This window comes from Pagrus pagrus, assembly GCF_965226575.1.
Source record: "Pagrus pagrus genome assembly, chromosome: 9".
Taxonomy (NCBI): domain Eukaryota; kingdom Metazoa; phylum Chordata; class Actinopteri; order Spariformes; family Sparidae; genus Pagrus; species Pagrus pagrus.
The window spans coordinates 19,860,108-19,878,316 of NC_140193.1; the positions used below are offsets into that span (position 1 = coordinate 19,860,108).

An 18,209-nucleotide genomic window follows, 5' to 3' on the forward strand; every position below is an offset into this window, starting at 1 on the left:
TCTCTGTTCTACAGTGGACACCTCACTCTTCCACAGTTACACAAGCACTTTACATTAAGTCAACGCAAAGCACCACGATAAAGACAAGGAGGTGGAGGTGGAGGGAGGAGGGAAGGAGAAACGGAGATGGGGGAGAAAATATAAACTATAATGGAGCTGTTATAGCTTTATGTAATGCTTGAATTCCTGCCCACCCCTTGAGAACATCCATATGCACAAACATTTTCTGCATGGACACACTGTATATGAATATAGATTGAGTGCTCCACCGAGGTCCATAATGTTCTGGTCTTGTGAAAGCCTGTGGCTCATCACACTGTAACGCAGGTAGTGTTTCTGCTGTAGATCTGTGTTGTCATCTCTTTTTGCTTTCCAAGGGCCTTTTTCTGTAGTAATTGTTGCCTTTTATGTTGTGCTGCAATGATAAGTTGATAAATTGATTGATTAAATTAATCACCAACTATTTTGATAATCTGTTAATTAGTTTGATTCTATTTTTAAGAAAATAAAAGTCATCATTCTCTGACTTTGGCTCTTTGAATGTGAATATCCTCTGTTTTATTTTCTTCTATGACTGTAAACTGAATATCTTCGTGTAATGGACAACACCAGATATTTGAGGACTTTTTTTAACCATCTTCTTGAAATTTTATCGTCCAAACAACTAAACGATTCATCAAAAAAATTATTGACTGACTAATCGACAACGTAATAATCGTTGGTTGCTGCCCTACTTTGATGGGAACAGGCAACATGACCCTCAGTATATCTGACTGTGTCATCATGTTTCAGCCCGTGGGATTTGTTCTTCAGTGAATGAATGATTGTCTGTTTTTTCTATTTATTAGCATTCTTTTGCTGCTACCACATTCAATTTTCTCAAATGTTGATTCCTGACAAACTGGCACATCGAGCTTGTGACAGTGACGTGGTCGACAACAAGATGACTGCTTGACTGTGTTTTTCTGTCATAGGACACAGATATTGAGCTTATTTAAGCACTATTCTGTTTGTCACATATAATACGAACAACACTGAGTAAACACTCCCTAATTGTGCTTTTAAGGTCTGCAAAGAGTACAAAGACTCACTATTTAGATGTTATGTGCAACTAACGTAATGTGTCCCTCTTGTCTGTGTTTTGTTCAGAACCGTGAGCTGCAGATCATGAGGAAGTTGGACCACTGCAACATAGTCCGCCTGCGCTACTTCTTCTACTCCAGTGGAGACAAGGTCAGTTGGCTGAGTGTGCTGCTACTTATTCTTTGTCACAGGGCCGCGTACGAATCGTGTTTTAATGCCACGCTGCAGTTTAACTCTCAACAAGTAGGAGGCCAGTGTAGATTGGGCCTTTGTCTGTAGGATTTTACAGTGCTCAAATCAAACGATATTCTGGCACTTAAAGGTGGAACAATTAGGTAAATACATTTTGTTTGCTGGGAGAAATGGGCGTACAGTATCACAACACATAGTATAATGCAGCCCGATCGATAAGTGCATTTGAGGACATGGTTTATAAATAGTTTTTGAAATAGTTTCTTTATTTTACAATTCACTAAGGCATCAACTCACTGCCTCTGCAACAGTTTTTTTTTTCAGATTGTCATCTAATGAATAGGATCAACATAATTTATTCCTTCCACCTTAACAAATACTATCATTGCATTATGTTCAATAAACTGATTAAAGGACAGGTCAAACGATATTTAAAGATTCATGTTCTGGCTGTAGACCAACCTGTCCTGGATAATAGAAGCAGACTGAAAGACATTATTGGAGGTCCAGAAAAGAAAAGAAAAAACAATTATAAGCATGTGGTCACCTCTGAGAATATCCCAACTTTACATCTAATGTTGTCCATGTGTTGAGCCTTAACCTTTAAGTCACTGACTGTGCTGTGTGGACTTTCTTTCCAATTCTTTGGACAACTGTACTGTACATTATAAATGGTAAATGACAGTGTTTATTTAGTAGCCTTATGCTTTGGCCATACTGCATGACGTACAAAGTCATGAGGGTTGCTGTGCTGTCCACACTACACAGCTCTCAGCTGACTGATCAGGGACAGGGGTCACACATTACACGATCAAGCAGTCCAAGATGGTTGTGCGCTGATTTGCAGCAAAAAAAACAAGGAAGACAAAGAAAAGATAATGGGTGAGGAGGATGCACGGAAATCAAGGATTATTTTTACCCTGAAAATGTAAAACTGCCTGCTTTTATTCTGTTTCAGAAGGGCAACACGGTTAGGTTGGAGGCCTGATTTACATGTTGGGCCAACAGGTCAGAAAACAACAGTTTACAGTTTCCCACCAAGCAGAAGTTAGTCCGAGTTGTCACCGTTGGGTAGATATCAAAGACACTAGCAAAGCAACACAGTACATAAAATAAATGGCAGAAACGTACCGATACGGCTGAAAATGACAACAGAAATGCAAAACAAGTGCAAATCAACGGCCAATTTCTCATCTGGACGTGACTGTAGTTGTCACTGTGATTCGGTCTACATATTCAACTCCAAGCGATGAGCCCATTCTTCGACATATAACAGTTTCTATTGTTTAAGTAGCCGTTAAATTCATGTAACCTTTCTTGCTTGCCTGAAAAGAGGCAGACACAGGTTTAAAAAAGACTCTTCGCTCTGCCTAAGAGTGCTTGGAGAATATTTCTTTCAAGTAGCCACTCCCTTTAAGGTTCCCTGGGCTTGCTGTGTGTTTCAATGACCGAGCTCTTGGCTTCAATCAGAGCAGTAAAGTAGTTAGGCTCCCACTTTCAAGACTAATAATCACCACATTAACAAAATAATCCAGTTTGTTAGATACATTTTATTTTATTTTTTATATTGCCTGTCTGTCAGCTGCACCATCTCCCATGACATGTCGTCCTAATGGCCCCTTCATAAATTCATAAGTACATAAAGTACATGGAGACAGGGAAGTCCCTCTTTCTGAATATGGTTCGGCCTCGCTGTCCGTCTCAGTCGACCGCCGGAGATCCCCTGGAGACTACAAGGCTGGACTATGTCATTCAACTAGCTGACAAACAGGCAGAGCTCCATGTGTCAAATATAGACGCGCATGAACCTGGCACACACGCTCTGTCGGGACCATACCCATGACGCCGCGGTGAGGAATGCTTCCATGCTGCACACTCACAGAGGCTAAGGAAAGCTGTGGGGGGATTATAAGGGAGATGTGAGGGTGAGGGTGGGTGGGTTGGGGGCCCTATTTGCCCGACCTGAGGGTATCGAGTTAATTATAGACTCACTCGAGCCCTCCCCTCTGTGCTGTAAGCTCCACCCGGTTGCCACCCCTCACCTCGTGCCATGTGCTCACTGACCTCTGGGAATCACGGCTAATTCTTGGTATACTGACACACTTGTCACAGAAATGAGCCCACACCTCGCCAACTTGTGCAATCACAGGATTTTGTTATTTTGATAATCCACGACTTTTGTTTGTAGCTTTTATCACTTTACATCTTTTAAACCCCCCACACTGGCTTCCATTTCTCCCTCCCCCCTTCCTCCTCTTCCGCCTCACCGTCTCACTCCAGGCTAATTATGGAGACTGGCACCATGTTGTTGGTGTGGGGATTTACCACCCACAGAGCCCCGAGTGAGGATAAAGAAGGCTGGTAAAGTAGGCAAAAGGTAACGTCACCTGGATAGGGAGCTCTAGGAAGCTGCAGACAGGTTGATGTATGGATAGATAAAAGAAGAGAAGAGATGAGATGAGGTCAGGTGGGTGGAGGAGCCGTCCTGATGGGAGGGTTCACACCGGGTGCAGCTGTGAGCCATTCCAGGACCACTGCTGCTGCAGCCGTCAGCATGTGCACAGGTAGTCTTATGTAACTGCTGGCATGTGGCGTGCACGACACACACAGTGTGCGTACGCTTTTACCCTTTAACCACTTGTATAATGTTGTTCAAACAGAAGGCCACAGGTCCAAACAGCGTGGGCAGGTAGCAAATAGCGGTTTGACTTTTACCTCCTAAGAATATGCAGTCGCAAAGATAGTGCATGCGAGACGTTCAGCTGACACGGAGTCGCCCTCGGCTGTGTGTGTGTATACACAAAAACCACACAGTAACTTCACTTGATTCTCTAACATACAAACATACAAAACGTTTGACATTGTTTTTAACAGTTTTCAGTTGTTACAGCATAAAAACATAAATCCTACAATGTTCTAATTACAAAATTCATAAACCTTTTGAGACATGGCAGGATTAATCTACTTGGAGGCCTTGAGGGCAAGATATTGTTGTTGGGTCCACCATCAGCCCCCTTCTGTCATCGGTGTTGGAACTGTCTGGTAAAGTAATTTGATTAACAATATAAAGTCTTCTCAGACTTGATTTTGACACAGAGCCAGGAGATTAGATAATAATTCCAAACCCACTAATGCTGGTATTGCATTAGTGTTGTAGATAAAACTCCGCAATTAATCATACTTGTTGTATGTGCAACTTAGGCTATATCACAAATCATATCTTAAAGAGGCACTATGTTGTTTGGGAGAAGAAATATTTATAATATTAATGAGGTAATAATACAAACTCAAATATTTATTTTTTCAATAACTGAATAAACAAGCTGTTCTCAGAGGAAAATAAGGTTTCCAGAACACTGTTTGAAGCTAGAAAGGTGGCAGGGTCCACCACATATAAACAAAGTAAACAGTATGAAATTTTGTTGACCTAAGGTCAGTTTGTTTATTCAGATTATTCAGTCATGAACACTAAGACTTTGTTTATTTGGTAACTTTAGGCATAACAAAAAATCAGTCAATGAGTATCTTTCCCTTCTGTTTAAATGTTCTTACACAAAACTACATAGAGCACCTTTAAACCACCTTTACAGACTGTCCACACTTTTACTTGCAAGTGATCAGATCATTTTTGTGTCCAGACATCACCAACCTGGGTTGCTGTGGTAACGATGTACGCTGGTGATGCAGCTTTCCATCACAGCGGTCCATCATCTCTCTCTAAACAATCTTGCTGTCAAGTCGCGGAGTAGACAGTTTGTCTCAGCGTGAATGTTCACAGACTGTTGTTCTTGTAATGCTGTCATCCATATCGCTCTGCTAGCAGCCTTGATTCTGCCTCACCGCTCTGGATTTGACGTTGTTGTGTGTCGTGTTGCGAGTGGTGCAAAAGACACTTTGTAGTCTGGTATGAGACGCATCTATATCCTGCCTGGAGGAGAATAATGTACCAGATTAGTTGTACTGGTTGGTTTCTGTGGCTCTCATTTAGTTTCTGAAGCTTTCATTTATGGTCAGCTTGTTGTACTTTACACGATGGTCACTTGCAGATGATTGGCTACATGAGAGTAGGGGTAAAAGTGACATTACAGTGCCAACTACAGCTTATTTCTGTCCCGAAGCCCTTCAGGTTAATCTTGTCCCGGCCATCCTAATGTAGCTCCTCAGAGGCCAGTGCTCAAACACATCCACACACATATACACAGATGTTAACAGACAGACAGTGGTTGAAAAGCTTTGCTCCTGAGGGATGAGCTCTGGTGTGGTGGAGCTACAGGAGCTGCCATAAAGCAGTGACAAGTGTGTGAGTTTATGGCAAAGCCAATGTGGACACATATCTGGCTGTGGCCCCTGCACGTATTTACTCACAGGTGTCATGATTAAATAATTGCCGGGGATAATTCACTCACCTCTTTCTGTGCCTCAGACTGTGTTTCTGGATTTCACAGATTAATTAACACCAACTGTTTATGTACGTTTCTCTAATCATATGGATTAACATATGCATCATGTGAAGCTCTGACTCATGTAATGTGTCGCGCGTGATTGAGTATGCTCAACAAGGGGCACGTGACCAGGAAACACAAACCCTCATGCTAATATAAGCTACACTTGAATAAGAAACTGACGTACATGCTGCACATTAACATACTGCACAGAACCCACCAATCCCCCTCTCTCTCATGGTAATTGATGGGTAACCGAGCCAGCTGATCAGGTACGAGCCGTTTTCCAAGCAAATTAGAGGCTGAATTATTTAGCCTGGAGTGAGCAAATCAGACCATCTGGGAACAAGCCAAGGAAGTGGCTTTGTATTGAGGCAGGAAGTGAGTCATCGCTGTTGCTAGGCTAAATATAGCTTTGGCGGTGCTAGCAGGAGGCGGAGTGGGCCCTGTAGTCGTCACAAATGTTATCAATGGGTGTTCTGCTGGTGGAGAAAGAATGGGTGTGCACACAGGCGGAGGGTTGGGGAGGGGGGAGGGTGCGTAAACGAGGCTACCTGTGTCTGAGAGCTGCTTGAGGAAATGTTGCTCATCGTCGCTGATATCAGCGCCCGTTTGTGTTTGGCCAGCCTCGCAGTCCTCTCGGCCCTGTGTTTCACTCAGTCACCGTATATGGTTCTAATGGAGTGGGAGCGAGCAGTCGGTACAAAGCAGGGTATTCAGCAGACAGAAGCGTACGACACAGTCTGTCTGGGAGCTCTTCACACGGGCCCGGCTCACTCATTGTCCACTGCCTCGGCTGCATGTTGGGCAGACTGCTGACAATTGGCGGAGAGGAGGCAGAAGGATAGGGACACTCCCAGACTAGATTGAAGCAAGACAGCAATTTAATTTTAGTTGGAAGCACTGCCATATCACCAGAAGGCAGTATGTCTCACATGCATGTGTCATTAGCCCCATTCACACTGCCGTTTGCATGACACTGCATGCACTGACACTATTACATGAGGCACTATGGGTTGACTTCTCCAGCTGGTGATGATGGCCACCTCTCACACGTTTAGTGAGCACAAAACAAATCAAGTTTCAGATATGTTTTCCATGTGGCAGTTGCGACGCAAAGCCACATATCTGGCTACATGGTGATTCAAAGGGGCTGGGTTGCCACCAGCTTTAACCAGGGATGGCAGACGCATTCATCATGTTGGACCTAAAAAAGTGCAGTTTATGATTGGATTTAGCAAATATGAGAAAAGGAATCATGCATGAAAAGCCACATTAAAGCAGTGTAGGTGAGCTGTTTTTGGACAGTTGGCAGGTAATTTTTGAAACCTTTTAAGGATAAACCTGGTGATGTTTTATATTTGCCAACAAATCATCAAGTATTTGCTGTTTATCCAAATTCCAACCCGAACCGCCATTGTTGTCCACAACAGATGAAAAACACATCACTGAGCCAAACCTTTGGACTTTGACATGTTCATTCATTATAATCAACGTGGTCTCTGCAGTTTATTTTGAGTCAGTTCCACATACAGTACCGTACACTGCCATGCTGCTGTAAATAATCACTAGCACAACAAATGTTCATCATCCACAGCTGAAAACAGACTTTAACAAATTAGGCTTGATTTCTGCTTGTAAATCAAAAACTACAGTGACCTGCTGTTTTAAGAAAATGACATAGCCTTTTTAAATGAAACTACACTTGTGAGCCTTAAAAAAAATAATGTTGTCCTCATTTGGATACAATGGGCATGGAGTGTTACAGTTTGGAGTGTTTGCAGTACTTGTGCCATTTCCATTCTGCAAGTAAAGACCTTTAAAGGACAAATTTACCCAGAAATGAAAATTCAGTCATTATCTACTCACCCCTATGCTGATGAAAAGCCAGGTGAAGTTTCGTAGTCCACAAAACATTTCTGGAGCTTCACAGCAAAACAGCGCTGCAAGAATTCTCCTGAACAACTGAAGTAGATGGACGGGGGAAAAAAGGGAAGAAAACATAAAATGGCTCCATACAGCTCGTCCAGCATAATCAAAGTCTGTCTGAAGTGGGTGCTTGAGCTTGACCGTGTGTCAAGGGTGTAAATAATGTCTTTTTTAAGACATCGTTATGGGGTGAGTAGATCATGACCAAATTTTCTTTTTTCGGGTGAACTGGAGTGAGAAGTCGAGTTTGGGTTGATGGCTCGGGTACATCACCAACCCAAAGAAGGGTCAGTTTTTGACGATGAGAACAATCAACTATCTTTCTCCAGGCAGTTGTGTATTGCTGCTTTACATGCTGATGAGAGAAAGGAACTGATTCTGGTGATCAGATGTTGATTAAATCAGCCCAAACAAACTCCACAGATCCAGCCTGTTGCTCTTCCACTGCCCAACCCTTTTAATCAGGCCAAAGCCTCTTCTGAAGACTGAGCTGTTCTACCTACCTCACAAACCACCAGGGACAGCCAGGCTAGCTCTGAATGCATGAATAAGTATGTGAGTAATGAGTTAGGAGCTATGAGTGTGATTTGCAATCTCGTCTTATGGGCACCAAACAATGGATTCACAAGAAACACCCGATGACTCAGTGCTCGCTAACTGTGCTCAGAATCAAAGGAAAAAGGAAGTCCTAGAATAACTGGGTGGGGAAGCCTCAGATGCAGCATCCTTTCAGGGTCAGTGTGCTCCAGAGTAAAACGTGCACGAGCCCGCCCTCCAGCACAGGCCCTGTCCAACCAGGAAATGAGGAAATGATATCATTGTCTGCGGCCGCTGTTGGAGTAGAAGCAGTTATGACGCATTCGTTGTGTGTTTCCTGCCCTCGGGGGAAGAGTCCTATACAATGGATCCCCAGTTACATTGCAAAAAACCATCAGTTACATCAGCCCTGAAACAGCTTCTTTCATCAGGGAAAGACACGCCACATACATATTGACATCTTGAGCAGCTGCATTTGTAGGACAATTTTATTTATTTTTTTAAGGATTTTTATCATTGCAGATCGCAGGGATCTTCTAGTCGTACTCAAATGTTTTGTAAGGGTCACTGATTTTCTGTGTGTTCATGTGTGACCTTGTTTTCTTTTGTTTTTGCTTCTCTCCAACAGAAAGATGAAGTGTATCTGAATTTGGTTCTGGATTACGTTCCTGAGACTGTCTACAGAGTGGCAAGACACTACAGCCGAGCCAAACAGACTCTGCCCATGGTTTATGTCAAGGTATTGAAGTAAATATGTGTGTATGAACAAGACCTGAGAAAGAGTCCCACACAATATGTCTTCAGTATCTTATTATAGCATCAATAACATCTCAGTAGAGTGCCATGAAAACGTCTAAACGTTCTGTGCAACAAAATGCTTTTTGTTTAAGAAATTTTGAATGATTAATTACACCAAAGTAAAATTCTGTAAAATATTTATGAAAATCACATTTTAAAATTTTGAATAAAAGCATAAATAAGTGTAATTTGAAATGTATTATATCTTCTAAGTATGCAATAAATACAAAAATGTGAGACATGAGAATAATTTGCAAAGGCAGAAAAAGTCATTGCACATTGTCTGTCACTTCAGTCTAAATGAGTCAGTGAAATAATTGAAAAAACACCTACAGTTAATAAGTCCCACAGAGCGGAAGAAACACTCACAGTTACCTTTTAAACTACACGCACCAATTATATAAATATTCATCAACACAGGAAATGTGGGGTGAGAAGACGTTGCACATATTGGCAGACAAAAGCAATTTTTGTTATAGTACAAGGTGATAATGACTCATACTGAGATGCTTAGAGAATACCTGGATTAAATGAAGACGTTAAAAGAGGTGACTGGTTGCTAAACATATGATGCATTAAGAACAAAATAATCTATTTTGTTTACATGCACACTCCACCATAATCAGCAGCTTCTGTCTGAATCTGAGGGCAGACAGAGGCTGCAGAAACATGTTCCACTTTATCTCTCCAGGGCCTCTTTTAACAAGGTTCTGGAGTGTGTTGATAAAAAATATGTATTTGATTCTTGAGTGGTTGTTTCCAGACTTAGCCCCTGTAATGAGAGCTGGGCTTGCTGTTTGTGTAGTGATAACATGAGCGTGTTTCTGTGTGCAGTTGTACATGTACCAGCTGTTCAGGAGCCTGGCATACATCCATTCGTTTGGGATCTGTCATCGGGACATCAAGCCCCAGAATCTGCTGCTGGATCCAGAAACCGCCGTGCTCAAGCTCTGCGACTTCGGCAGGTGAGACATGATCGTTCTATCAAGTTTTGACAGCAGGGGTCCAGTTTGTCCTGGCATGTTGAAATGGTTTGACATATCGGCATGAGAGTGGTATTGATCTTCCGATCTTCTCATCAGCGTATTTTCCAAAATGTAGAACTATTCCTTTTTAGTGTAGGACTTAAGCTGACGCATATTAACTCTCTTATGTCAATCTGAAGACTTAAAATGTGATAAAACTAGAGGGGTTTGAGTTTGTGTTTCAGATTTTCCTTCCTTTGGACAAAATGCAGCAGAATACAGTGACGGCGATGTTATTAATGATATGCTTTTATTTTGTGTGCAGTGCTAAGCAGCTGGTCCGCGGAGAGCCTAATGTGTCCTACATCTGCTCTCGCTACTATCGGGCCCCTGAGCTAATCTTTGGCGCGACTGACTACACTTCCAGCATAGGTAGGCTGACTGCAGCTGTCACAGTGAACATTTAACCTTTATAAGCTTAACCACAGATACTCATCATGTTACTTGTGATTATTTGATTGTGAAAGGGTCGTCTCTGGCCCTCTTTTCCTTGTGTCTGACTTCTTTTTCCTTTTGGTGACCTGCCTGGTCCCTTTTAGATGTGTGGTCAGCCGGCTGTGTGCTGGCAGAGCTGTTGCTAGGTCAGCCAATCTTCCCTGGTGACAGTGGAGTGGATCAGCTTGTTGAAATTATCAAGGTAATGAGCCGCTGGGTGTTGAAGTCTTTTCCCACAAATTAATAGCAATTCAAGTTTAAGACACAGTGTCTTGTCTTTTTCTTTCGTCCTGCTCTTCCTCTTCAGGTCCTCGGCACCCCAACCCGAGAGCAGATCCGTGAGATGAACCCCAACTACACTGAGTTCAAATTCCCTCAGATCAAGGCACACCCTTGGACTAAGGTGAGTCAACAGGTACAACAGCCCTTTTACTTCTTTAAGATCCACCCATGCATTATCTCTTGTGTCCAAGCTTGTGTTGCTAACATGCCACTCCAAAGCCATCCAACCTCATCACCTCCACCCAACAGAGCTGCATTAACATCCCCACACCTGCTCTGAGCTTTTTAGACCCTATTAACAGTAAGCGATGCAAAGAAAAGGTTAGGATAAAGGATAAAGACTTTTGTCATAAAACTCTCCAGTTAGTTCTGTTTTTTCTGTTGCTTGTGAAGCTTTCTGAGTTTGCCAGTGTCTAAAAAGCTATAATTATGTGGTAAATATGTATATGCTATATATATTTTTTACATGTCAGAGTGAATTTAAATGCAGCTAAGGATAAATACATATCATTACTCCACATTTATCTTAGATAATGCTTTTTACTGGCTGTAAAACTTAGTATGAAGTCTTTTTTGTGCCCCCGGAGGAAGCTGCATATAATCTGATAAATCGCCTCCAGTGATGTCACTCAGTGGCTAAGTTGCATTGTGGGTAATGTAGGCGCCAGGTGTTGAAAAGCAGTCCACTGGTCTAACACTGTTGGACTTATTATGGACAGTTTAAAAACAAAGGTCAGGTCAACCTGACATCAGTGTACGTCGCACTGGTTCTCCACTTGACTCTCTCTTCTTCTTAGCGTGTGTTTGAAGTCATAGTGGAAAACAAAACAGGTGGGAAATTGTGAAAGGGCATTCTGACTTCCTGGCCTCCCCTCAGCAGTCATAGCTCTTGCATTGGATAACAGAGTCATCCAATCAGCCTCCCGTCTGCCTCTCAGACGCCCTGCTGTGGCCGCTCTCTGCGACTACATTCAGTCACCACTTACGTTCACTGATGCAGCGATCAAAGACATTGAATCAATGATTAATACCCCAACATTCAAACTATTCCAGTAGGTTACATAAAACAAACCACAGATCATTTGGAGGACATGAGTTCATTTTGTTTGTGTGTGTTTGTGTGTGTGTGTTATCAACAGTTGAATGTCTTTTTTGTTTTACAACATCTGAGATTAGACTTTATATGATCACTGTTGTGACGTCTGTCCTTGTCTCTGATTGGCATTCAGGTGTTCCGGCCGCGTACGCCTCCAGAGGCCATCGCCCTGTGCTCTCGCCTGCTGGAGTACACGCCCACGGCCCGCCTCACCCCTCTAGAGGCCTGCGCACACTCCTTCTTCGACGAGCTGCGCGACCCCAACGTCAAACTGCCTAACGGGAGAGAGAAGCCCTCGCTGTTCAATTTCACCACCCAGGGTACGCACCCAAAACATACAAGAAGAAATTATCCCCGTCCCTTATTGATGCATATCACCTCCGGAAATGTTCTGTGGGTGGCTGACATGTATTGTGATCTCTGCTATCCATCCAGGAGTTAGACAACCTGCTAACCTGTACTTTTCCTTTCAGAGTTATCCAGTAATCCCTCTTTGGCCTCCATACTCATCCCTGCACACGCCCGCAGCCAGGCCGCTGCCTCCACCCCAACCAACGCCTCTGCCACCACAGGTTCGAGCCCCTTCCTCCATCAGACACCTCATGTCGAGGCTTAATGCTTCGTTAGACCTCTTAGAGGTACTGATGCACGACTTTGTTGGTCTGCAATCCACCAATAAACACAGAGAGGAAGAAGAACATTTTGTACAGTTTCAGAGGAAGACAACTGGTTTGCAACTTGCAACACAAGTTCCACGAGGGTCCAGAGAGGAGGGAAAAAGTCTAGTTTAACACAACAAATCTTTTTCCAGCTACAGTATGGAATATGAAATCATCCATCGTTTGTCACTACATCCAAGTCTTTTTGAGGTGTGCATAAACTTCAAGTTAGGAACTTATTTTAAAGGCACAATATGCAAGATATTAGTTGAAAACCTTCAAAAAAATCAACAAAACAAAAGAACATAAAAATAACAGTTTTGACATTATAACGTCTATGTATACCCAAGCCTGTCCTGGTCCAAAACTTCTGTGCTAGCGTTATAAACACATTCACTTCCCCAATTTTCCGGGCTTCCAGTCTGAACCACTAGCTGCACGGCTAACTGAGTTAACTGGCTAATGGCAGCTACAGTTAGTAGCAGTAACTCTAGCGATATGCTTTCTCCTATTTGTTTTGAGTATGAATCCGAAAGGTGGCAAAATTCTTACATATTACATCTTTAAAATACCTTTAAAATTGGTATTAGCCATGAAAAGCGGGTTATATTCAGCTATCTGTGCCTGCTGTAAAACTTGTCAACCTTGTATAGACAATACATTTCATTTCATGTTTTGTGGATGTTAACTTGGAGTTGGTGTATATTACCTTACTCTGAAAAGCCCCAATCTCCTAAGAAACCCAGCACAAGTAATGTAAATATCTCCTCTTCCTCTCCATAGATGGAAGCAGCACAGAGCGAGGCCCCAGCACCACCACCGCCTCTGCCTCGGCCTCCAACTCCACCTCCTGAGCCCACAGACCAACCGCCCTGCCCCGGTCTCAGCCCCAGCCCACGGCCTCTCCATTGCCCCGGCCGGGGGGGTGAGCTCCGCTCCGCTCAGCACTGCTCTGCTCTGCTCTGCTCTCCTCCCTGACAGCAGCGGAGCGTTGCCGACGCAGTCCGGGTTCAACAGCTAGCCAACAGCCCCATGCCACGACCACAAACCAAGCATCCCCGATCTGCCTCTTTTATCCCCCGACTGGCCCCTCATCCAGCTGTTTGAACTCTTCTCCATCCTCTGTCAAAGACATCTCTCCGTGCCCTTTCAACGGGGGGAAGCGAAGCGTGGGGCCAGAGCTGTTGTCGACTGTACTATTGATAAAAGTACACTGTACATGTATACACAATGCTAGCCTGCTAATGTTTGTAAGAGGACAATCTGTAGAAAAAGTCCTAAGCTGTTCCCCTTGGCCCTCTCCCCCTCTGTCCTCGCCCCCACATTGATCCATTTTTCTGCAACCTCATCCTTTGACACCCCCCCCCACCCCTCACCCCTCTCTCCCTCCTTTGGTTCCTCCTGTAGTGCATGGCCTGAGTATGGTTAGGATCACCCGGGGGTCACCCCCACCCTCTCACTTCTCACCTCCACTTCCGCAGACAAGGCATGAGGCTCGCGCACGGGTATACACACATACACACTCATAAACACACATCCTCACACACATGGATGCATGAAGATCCTGATGTATGTGGAAAGAAGCAGTCCACTTGCGAGGGGAGGTAACATTTGGACAGGTTGTTTCTTCGTTTTTTGTTTTTTTTTGCCCGGGGTTGTTTTTAAATGGTTAGCAAACTGTTTTACTCAACCTTGTTTTTAATTTTTTTTTTGTTTTGTACTCCTGGGCAGATGTTTTTGGATTGCCATGTGCGATGGATGTGACATGTATCTGGTCCTGTGTGCTTGTATAATATATACATACAATACAAAACAAACATGCATACATACACAGTTTATATATTACTTTTCCTTATGTATAAAAAGTATATATAGATATATGTATATTAACTACAATGGTTCAGAAATCATTTATGGTGAGCTCATATCTGGCAGAGCAGTGGCAATATTTGCCGCTGCCTAAAGACAATAGATTTAGCTAAGGTGGTGTTTTGTTTCTTTCTGTTGCTGGAGTGTTGTTATATTCCAGCCGTCACTTCCCTGTTCTCCTGTGTTGTCTGTTTTAAGGCTGTAGATGGATTTAGGGCAACGCTCTATTCCCCGTCTTTGTACCGACCCTGTCTGTAACAGTGTTGCTGTGGCAGTGCGGTGTCTAGACAAACATCTAGCTCTTCCTCTTCCTCGCTCCGTCTCTGTGAAGAATTCAAGATTTTCCTAAACACTTTTTTCTTCCCTCGACTCCCTCGAGAAGTCCCGGCGGTGGTCTCCTCCGGCGGACCGCCTCACGCGTTGTGACCACTGACTGCAGTGTTAGCCCTCAGCGTTATTTTTCTCTCCTCCACCTGCCGCACGTAGAGCCACTCGGTACAGTCTGTCGAAGCGTCTTATTTACAGAGAATACTCACTACATTTTAAGATAAAGAAAAGAAAAAAGAAAAGAAAAAAGTTGTATATACAGGATAAATGCTCCTCACCAAAATTCTGACTCGTATGACTTGTATGTTGTTTTTTTATGTTGTTATGTTGATTTTTTTTTTTTTTTTTTTTTTTTCCATGTTGTGTTCAAGGTATGTATATATGCAGACCCATGTACTGTTTATGAGCAAAAACAAAGATGACAAAGGGTAGGGAAAGAAATGAAAAACACTTAAAAAAAAAAAAAAAAGAAAAAAAAAAAGAGAATCAGGGCAAAACTGATGTTGTTTATGGATATTGTAGATGATGATGATGATCAGCTTTATCCAGCCATATGTTCAATCTTACCTGTACAGTACAGTAGATGACAGCTGTATTATTGTAACAAGAACTAGTCATGTATAGTGTAACTATAGTTTGGAGTGCCTTTGCTTTCATACACCTTCGCCTTGTCCCCCCCCATCCTTCCTCACCCAGCCCCCGCCATCACCCCCCTGATATTGTGGCTCTCCCTTTGGTGCTGTTGAATGTCCTGCTATCCTGCGACACATGCGCACACACATGCACACTCTTCCACTTGATTTTTCAAGTCCCCCCCCCGCCCCTTGTCCACTCGCACCTCTTTCGCCCCTTTTTCATTGCACACTTAATGTAATATACAGACATTGTTAATTGTAAGGATATTTTCCTTAAACTGATGATACAGTAGACAAGTGTTTATTTTAGATGTTTTATCTTGGACACACACACATGCACGCACAAACATGTATACCACAGTCCTGGCATGGACTCGAGGGGCATGAAGTGTGTAAGGGGTGGGTGGATGGCTGAGGGTGTCGTGGACGACAGCAGGGGTTGAAAAGGCCTCGTATACTGTATATATACAATACAGTACAGTTTCTGTATTACTCACGGTGTTGGTTCTGTTACCAAAGCCAAACTAAGATGTAGTTGTGATGAGCCATCCTCAGAGGCAGTCATGATGTATTCTGTCTCTTCTTCTTCTTCTTCTTCTTCTTCTCTCTGGATATTTCGTTGTCTCTCTGTCCTCTTTGCTTGTTCTCCTCCCCGTCTGCATATCCGGGGGGAATTCAGTAGCACCTAAAGGGGTCGAGTCATGTAGCCTCTCTCCTGTCTCCTGCTTGCTGTAATTTCGCATTCATGAACGTGTTGCTACCACCAGACAGTTTAAACAACCTCACCCTACCCCGGACTCCAGTTCAATAAAAACACCACAAAGGTTACCAAAAAAGAAGACAAGCAAGTACATATGCTAGTACAATATGTTATACTAGCATATACACTCGTTAAATATGCTAACTGGGGTTAAAGAAAAGAGAAATCATAAGAAATACTACAAAAACATCCTGTATAACAGTACTACTACTTGAATGCCTCTGTTTGTGACTGAAATTTTTATTTCATTTGTTCTTTTTTTTGTTTGTTTGTTTTTGTTTTTTTTTGTTCTGTGAAGGTATGCTAAATGTGCACCTCTGTAAATATTCCCTCTGCGTGCTCTGAGGAATAGTTCCCTGGTACTGTAATTTGCATTAAATAAAGAGTAGGATAGCCTGGAAATGATCAAGCACTGTGTCGGCTCTGTCTTCTTTTAAGTGAGTGTGCTGTTGTCTCTCTGCGAAGCCAAAAGCAAAATGGACGGCCGCATTATTATTTTGGAAAATTGAGGTGAGTTGATAAAAGAAAACTTGAGCTACTTGTACAACATGAAAAAGTTAAAGCAACATTATGTAACTTTCCAGCTTAAAATAACAGCTTCAAAATGTTTGACGGTACAGATCTTGTAGGGTGAATGGTGTCTCTATCTTGTTTCTGCACTATGTAACTTCAGTGAGAGGGTAGGATCACAGCGTTACATACATGTTTACTTCAACATACACGTTTTCAACACACAACATTATTATGATGTAATGAGTTTTGTTTGTAGTTGGCACCTACATTACCTACAAACTGTTAAAAATCTTGAATTTGTATGCACAACAGTGGTGTTGCACTCTGTGAAACAAACTGGGGGGGCGCCAAATCGCATAAAATGCCAATTTCTACATGTTGCTTTAACATGAATGCAATCGTATGTATATGTTTGATTGTGTTTGAGTGTGATTCTTCCAAATATTCACATTAAACACGTTTATATTTCTGTGTAATTATGTATCTACAGTCATGCTAGCAGCTCTGTGAGGCTAAAGGCACAGTGGTGCTCTGAGCTAAATGCTAACAACCAGAGGCTCATTCCTGACGGGAGCACCAAAAGTAAAAGTAACTCTGCTAACAAACACCCCATCACCCTGCCTGCTGCGCTGCTACATTTGCTAATGCAAACACTGGTTAATGTTACTGTGGCTCGCAAGCAAAACCCAGCTAACCACAAGCTAATATAAAGAGTGGCGTGTAATTCGGGGCAGAGAAAATGAATGGATGATTATAAGTGTTTGTATTGTATTCAGTGTCACTCTGTGGCTAAGTTGCATTGTGGGTAATGCAGGTGCCAGGTTTTGAAAAGCAGTCCACTGGTCTACCATTACACTCCTTTTGGAGTCATGGACAAATTAAATATCCAAAATCGATACAGCAGAACCAGAGATCACCTATTTTCTTCCACCTATTCTTCTTCCTTTTCAAAACCTGGTGCCTACATTACCCACAATGCAACTTGAGTAACCCCTGAGTAACATCACTGGAGGCAATTTATCAGATCGCATGTAGCTTCCTCTGGAGTCACAAAAGGCTTTATACTACTATATTCACATATGCAGTAGTACTCCTCAAGACCTGTAAACACACTTAAAGGAAATGATACAATACTGTATGTGGGACATGAGTTGTAAATCAAATGATACATAAGTATTTGCAAATTAAATCTCATAAATGCACATTCAAATGTTTTTTCAAAAGTTTAATTCTTACATTTTTGGAGCCGTCCAAAACTTATTTGAATTTGTTTTATAATTTGTATTTAGTTATTTGTTTTGTCTGCTTTGAGTGTACTTCATTTAGTCACTTTTCTACTGTAAACATACTTCATGGTAAAAACCTCATTAGAATCAGTATGTGATAAGGATGTCAGGCCTGGTTATAGTCCTTTTTTTTTTACAGTCTGCCTTTAAGAATCACACTTGCTTATCATTCCTACTGCTTTAGCTTCTTTACACCAAGCTTTAAGGTCCTACCTCCTTGACTTATATCTCAAACATTAGGTTCTTTAGAGATTTGGCAGCAACATATGAGTTTCTTGTTTACATCTTTGTCTCAGTATGACCACAGAGGGGCAGCGTTTGTCAGATTATGCTGTTAATGA

General features: G+C 42.5%; 1 protein-coding gene across 2 annotated transcripts in view; it reads left to right on the top strand.

Annotated features, from left to right (window-relative positions):
- gsk3ba (glycogen synthase kinase 3 beta-a) overlaps positions 1–16,478 on the top strand; it is a 38,472-nt gene extending 21,994 nt beyond the window's left edge. The window contains exons 3-11 of one of the 2 annotated variants that reach the window (XM_084361467.1): positions 1,150–1,233; positions 8,812–8,922; positions 9,816–9,946; positions 10,272–10,378; positions 10,546–10,643; positions 10,749–10,856; positions 11,953–12,139; positions 12,293–12,391; positions 13,262–16,478. In XM_084361467.1, coding sequence (XP_084217593.1) covers positions 1,150–1,233; positions 8,812–8,922; positions 9,816–9,946; positions 10,272–10,378; positions 10,546–10,643; positions 10,749–10,856; positions 11,953–12,139; positions 12,293–12,391; positions 13,262–13,332 — 996 coding nt within the window. In that variant the 3' untranslated portion in view covers positions 13,333–16,478. The remainder of the gene's footprint in view (positions 1–1,149; positions 1,234–8,811; positions 8,923–9,815; positions 9,947–10,271; positions 10,379–10,545; positions 10,644–10,748; positions 10,857–11,952; positions 12,140–12,292; positions 12,392–13,261) is intronic. The other variant, XM_084361468.1, reaches the window with a different exon arrangement.
- The last annotated feature ends 1,731 nt before the right edge of the window (positions 16,479–18,209 follow it).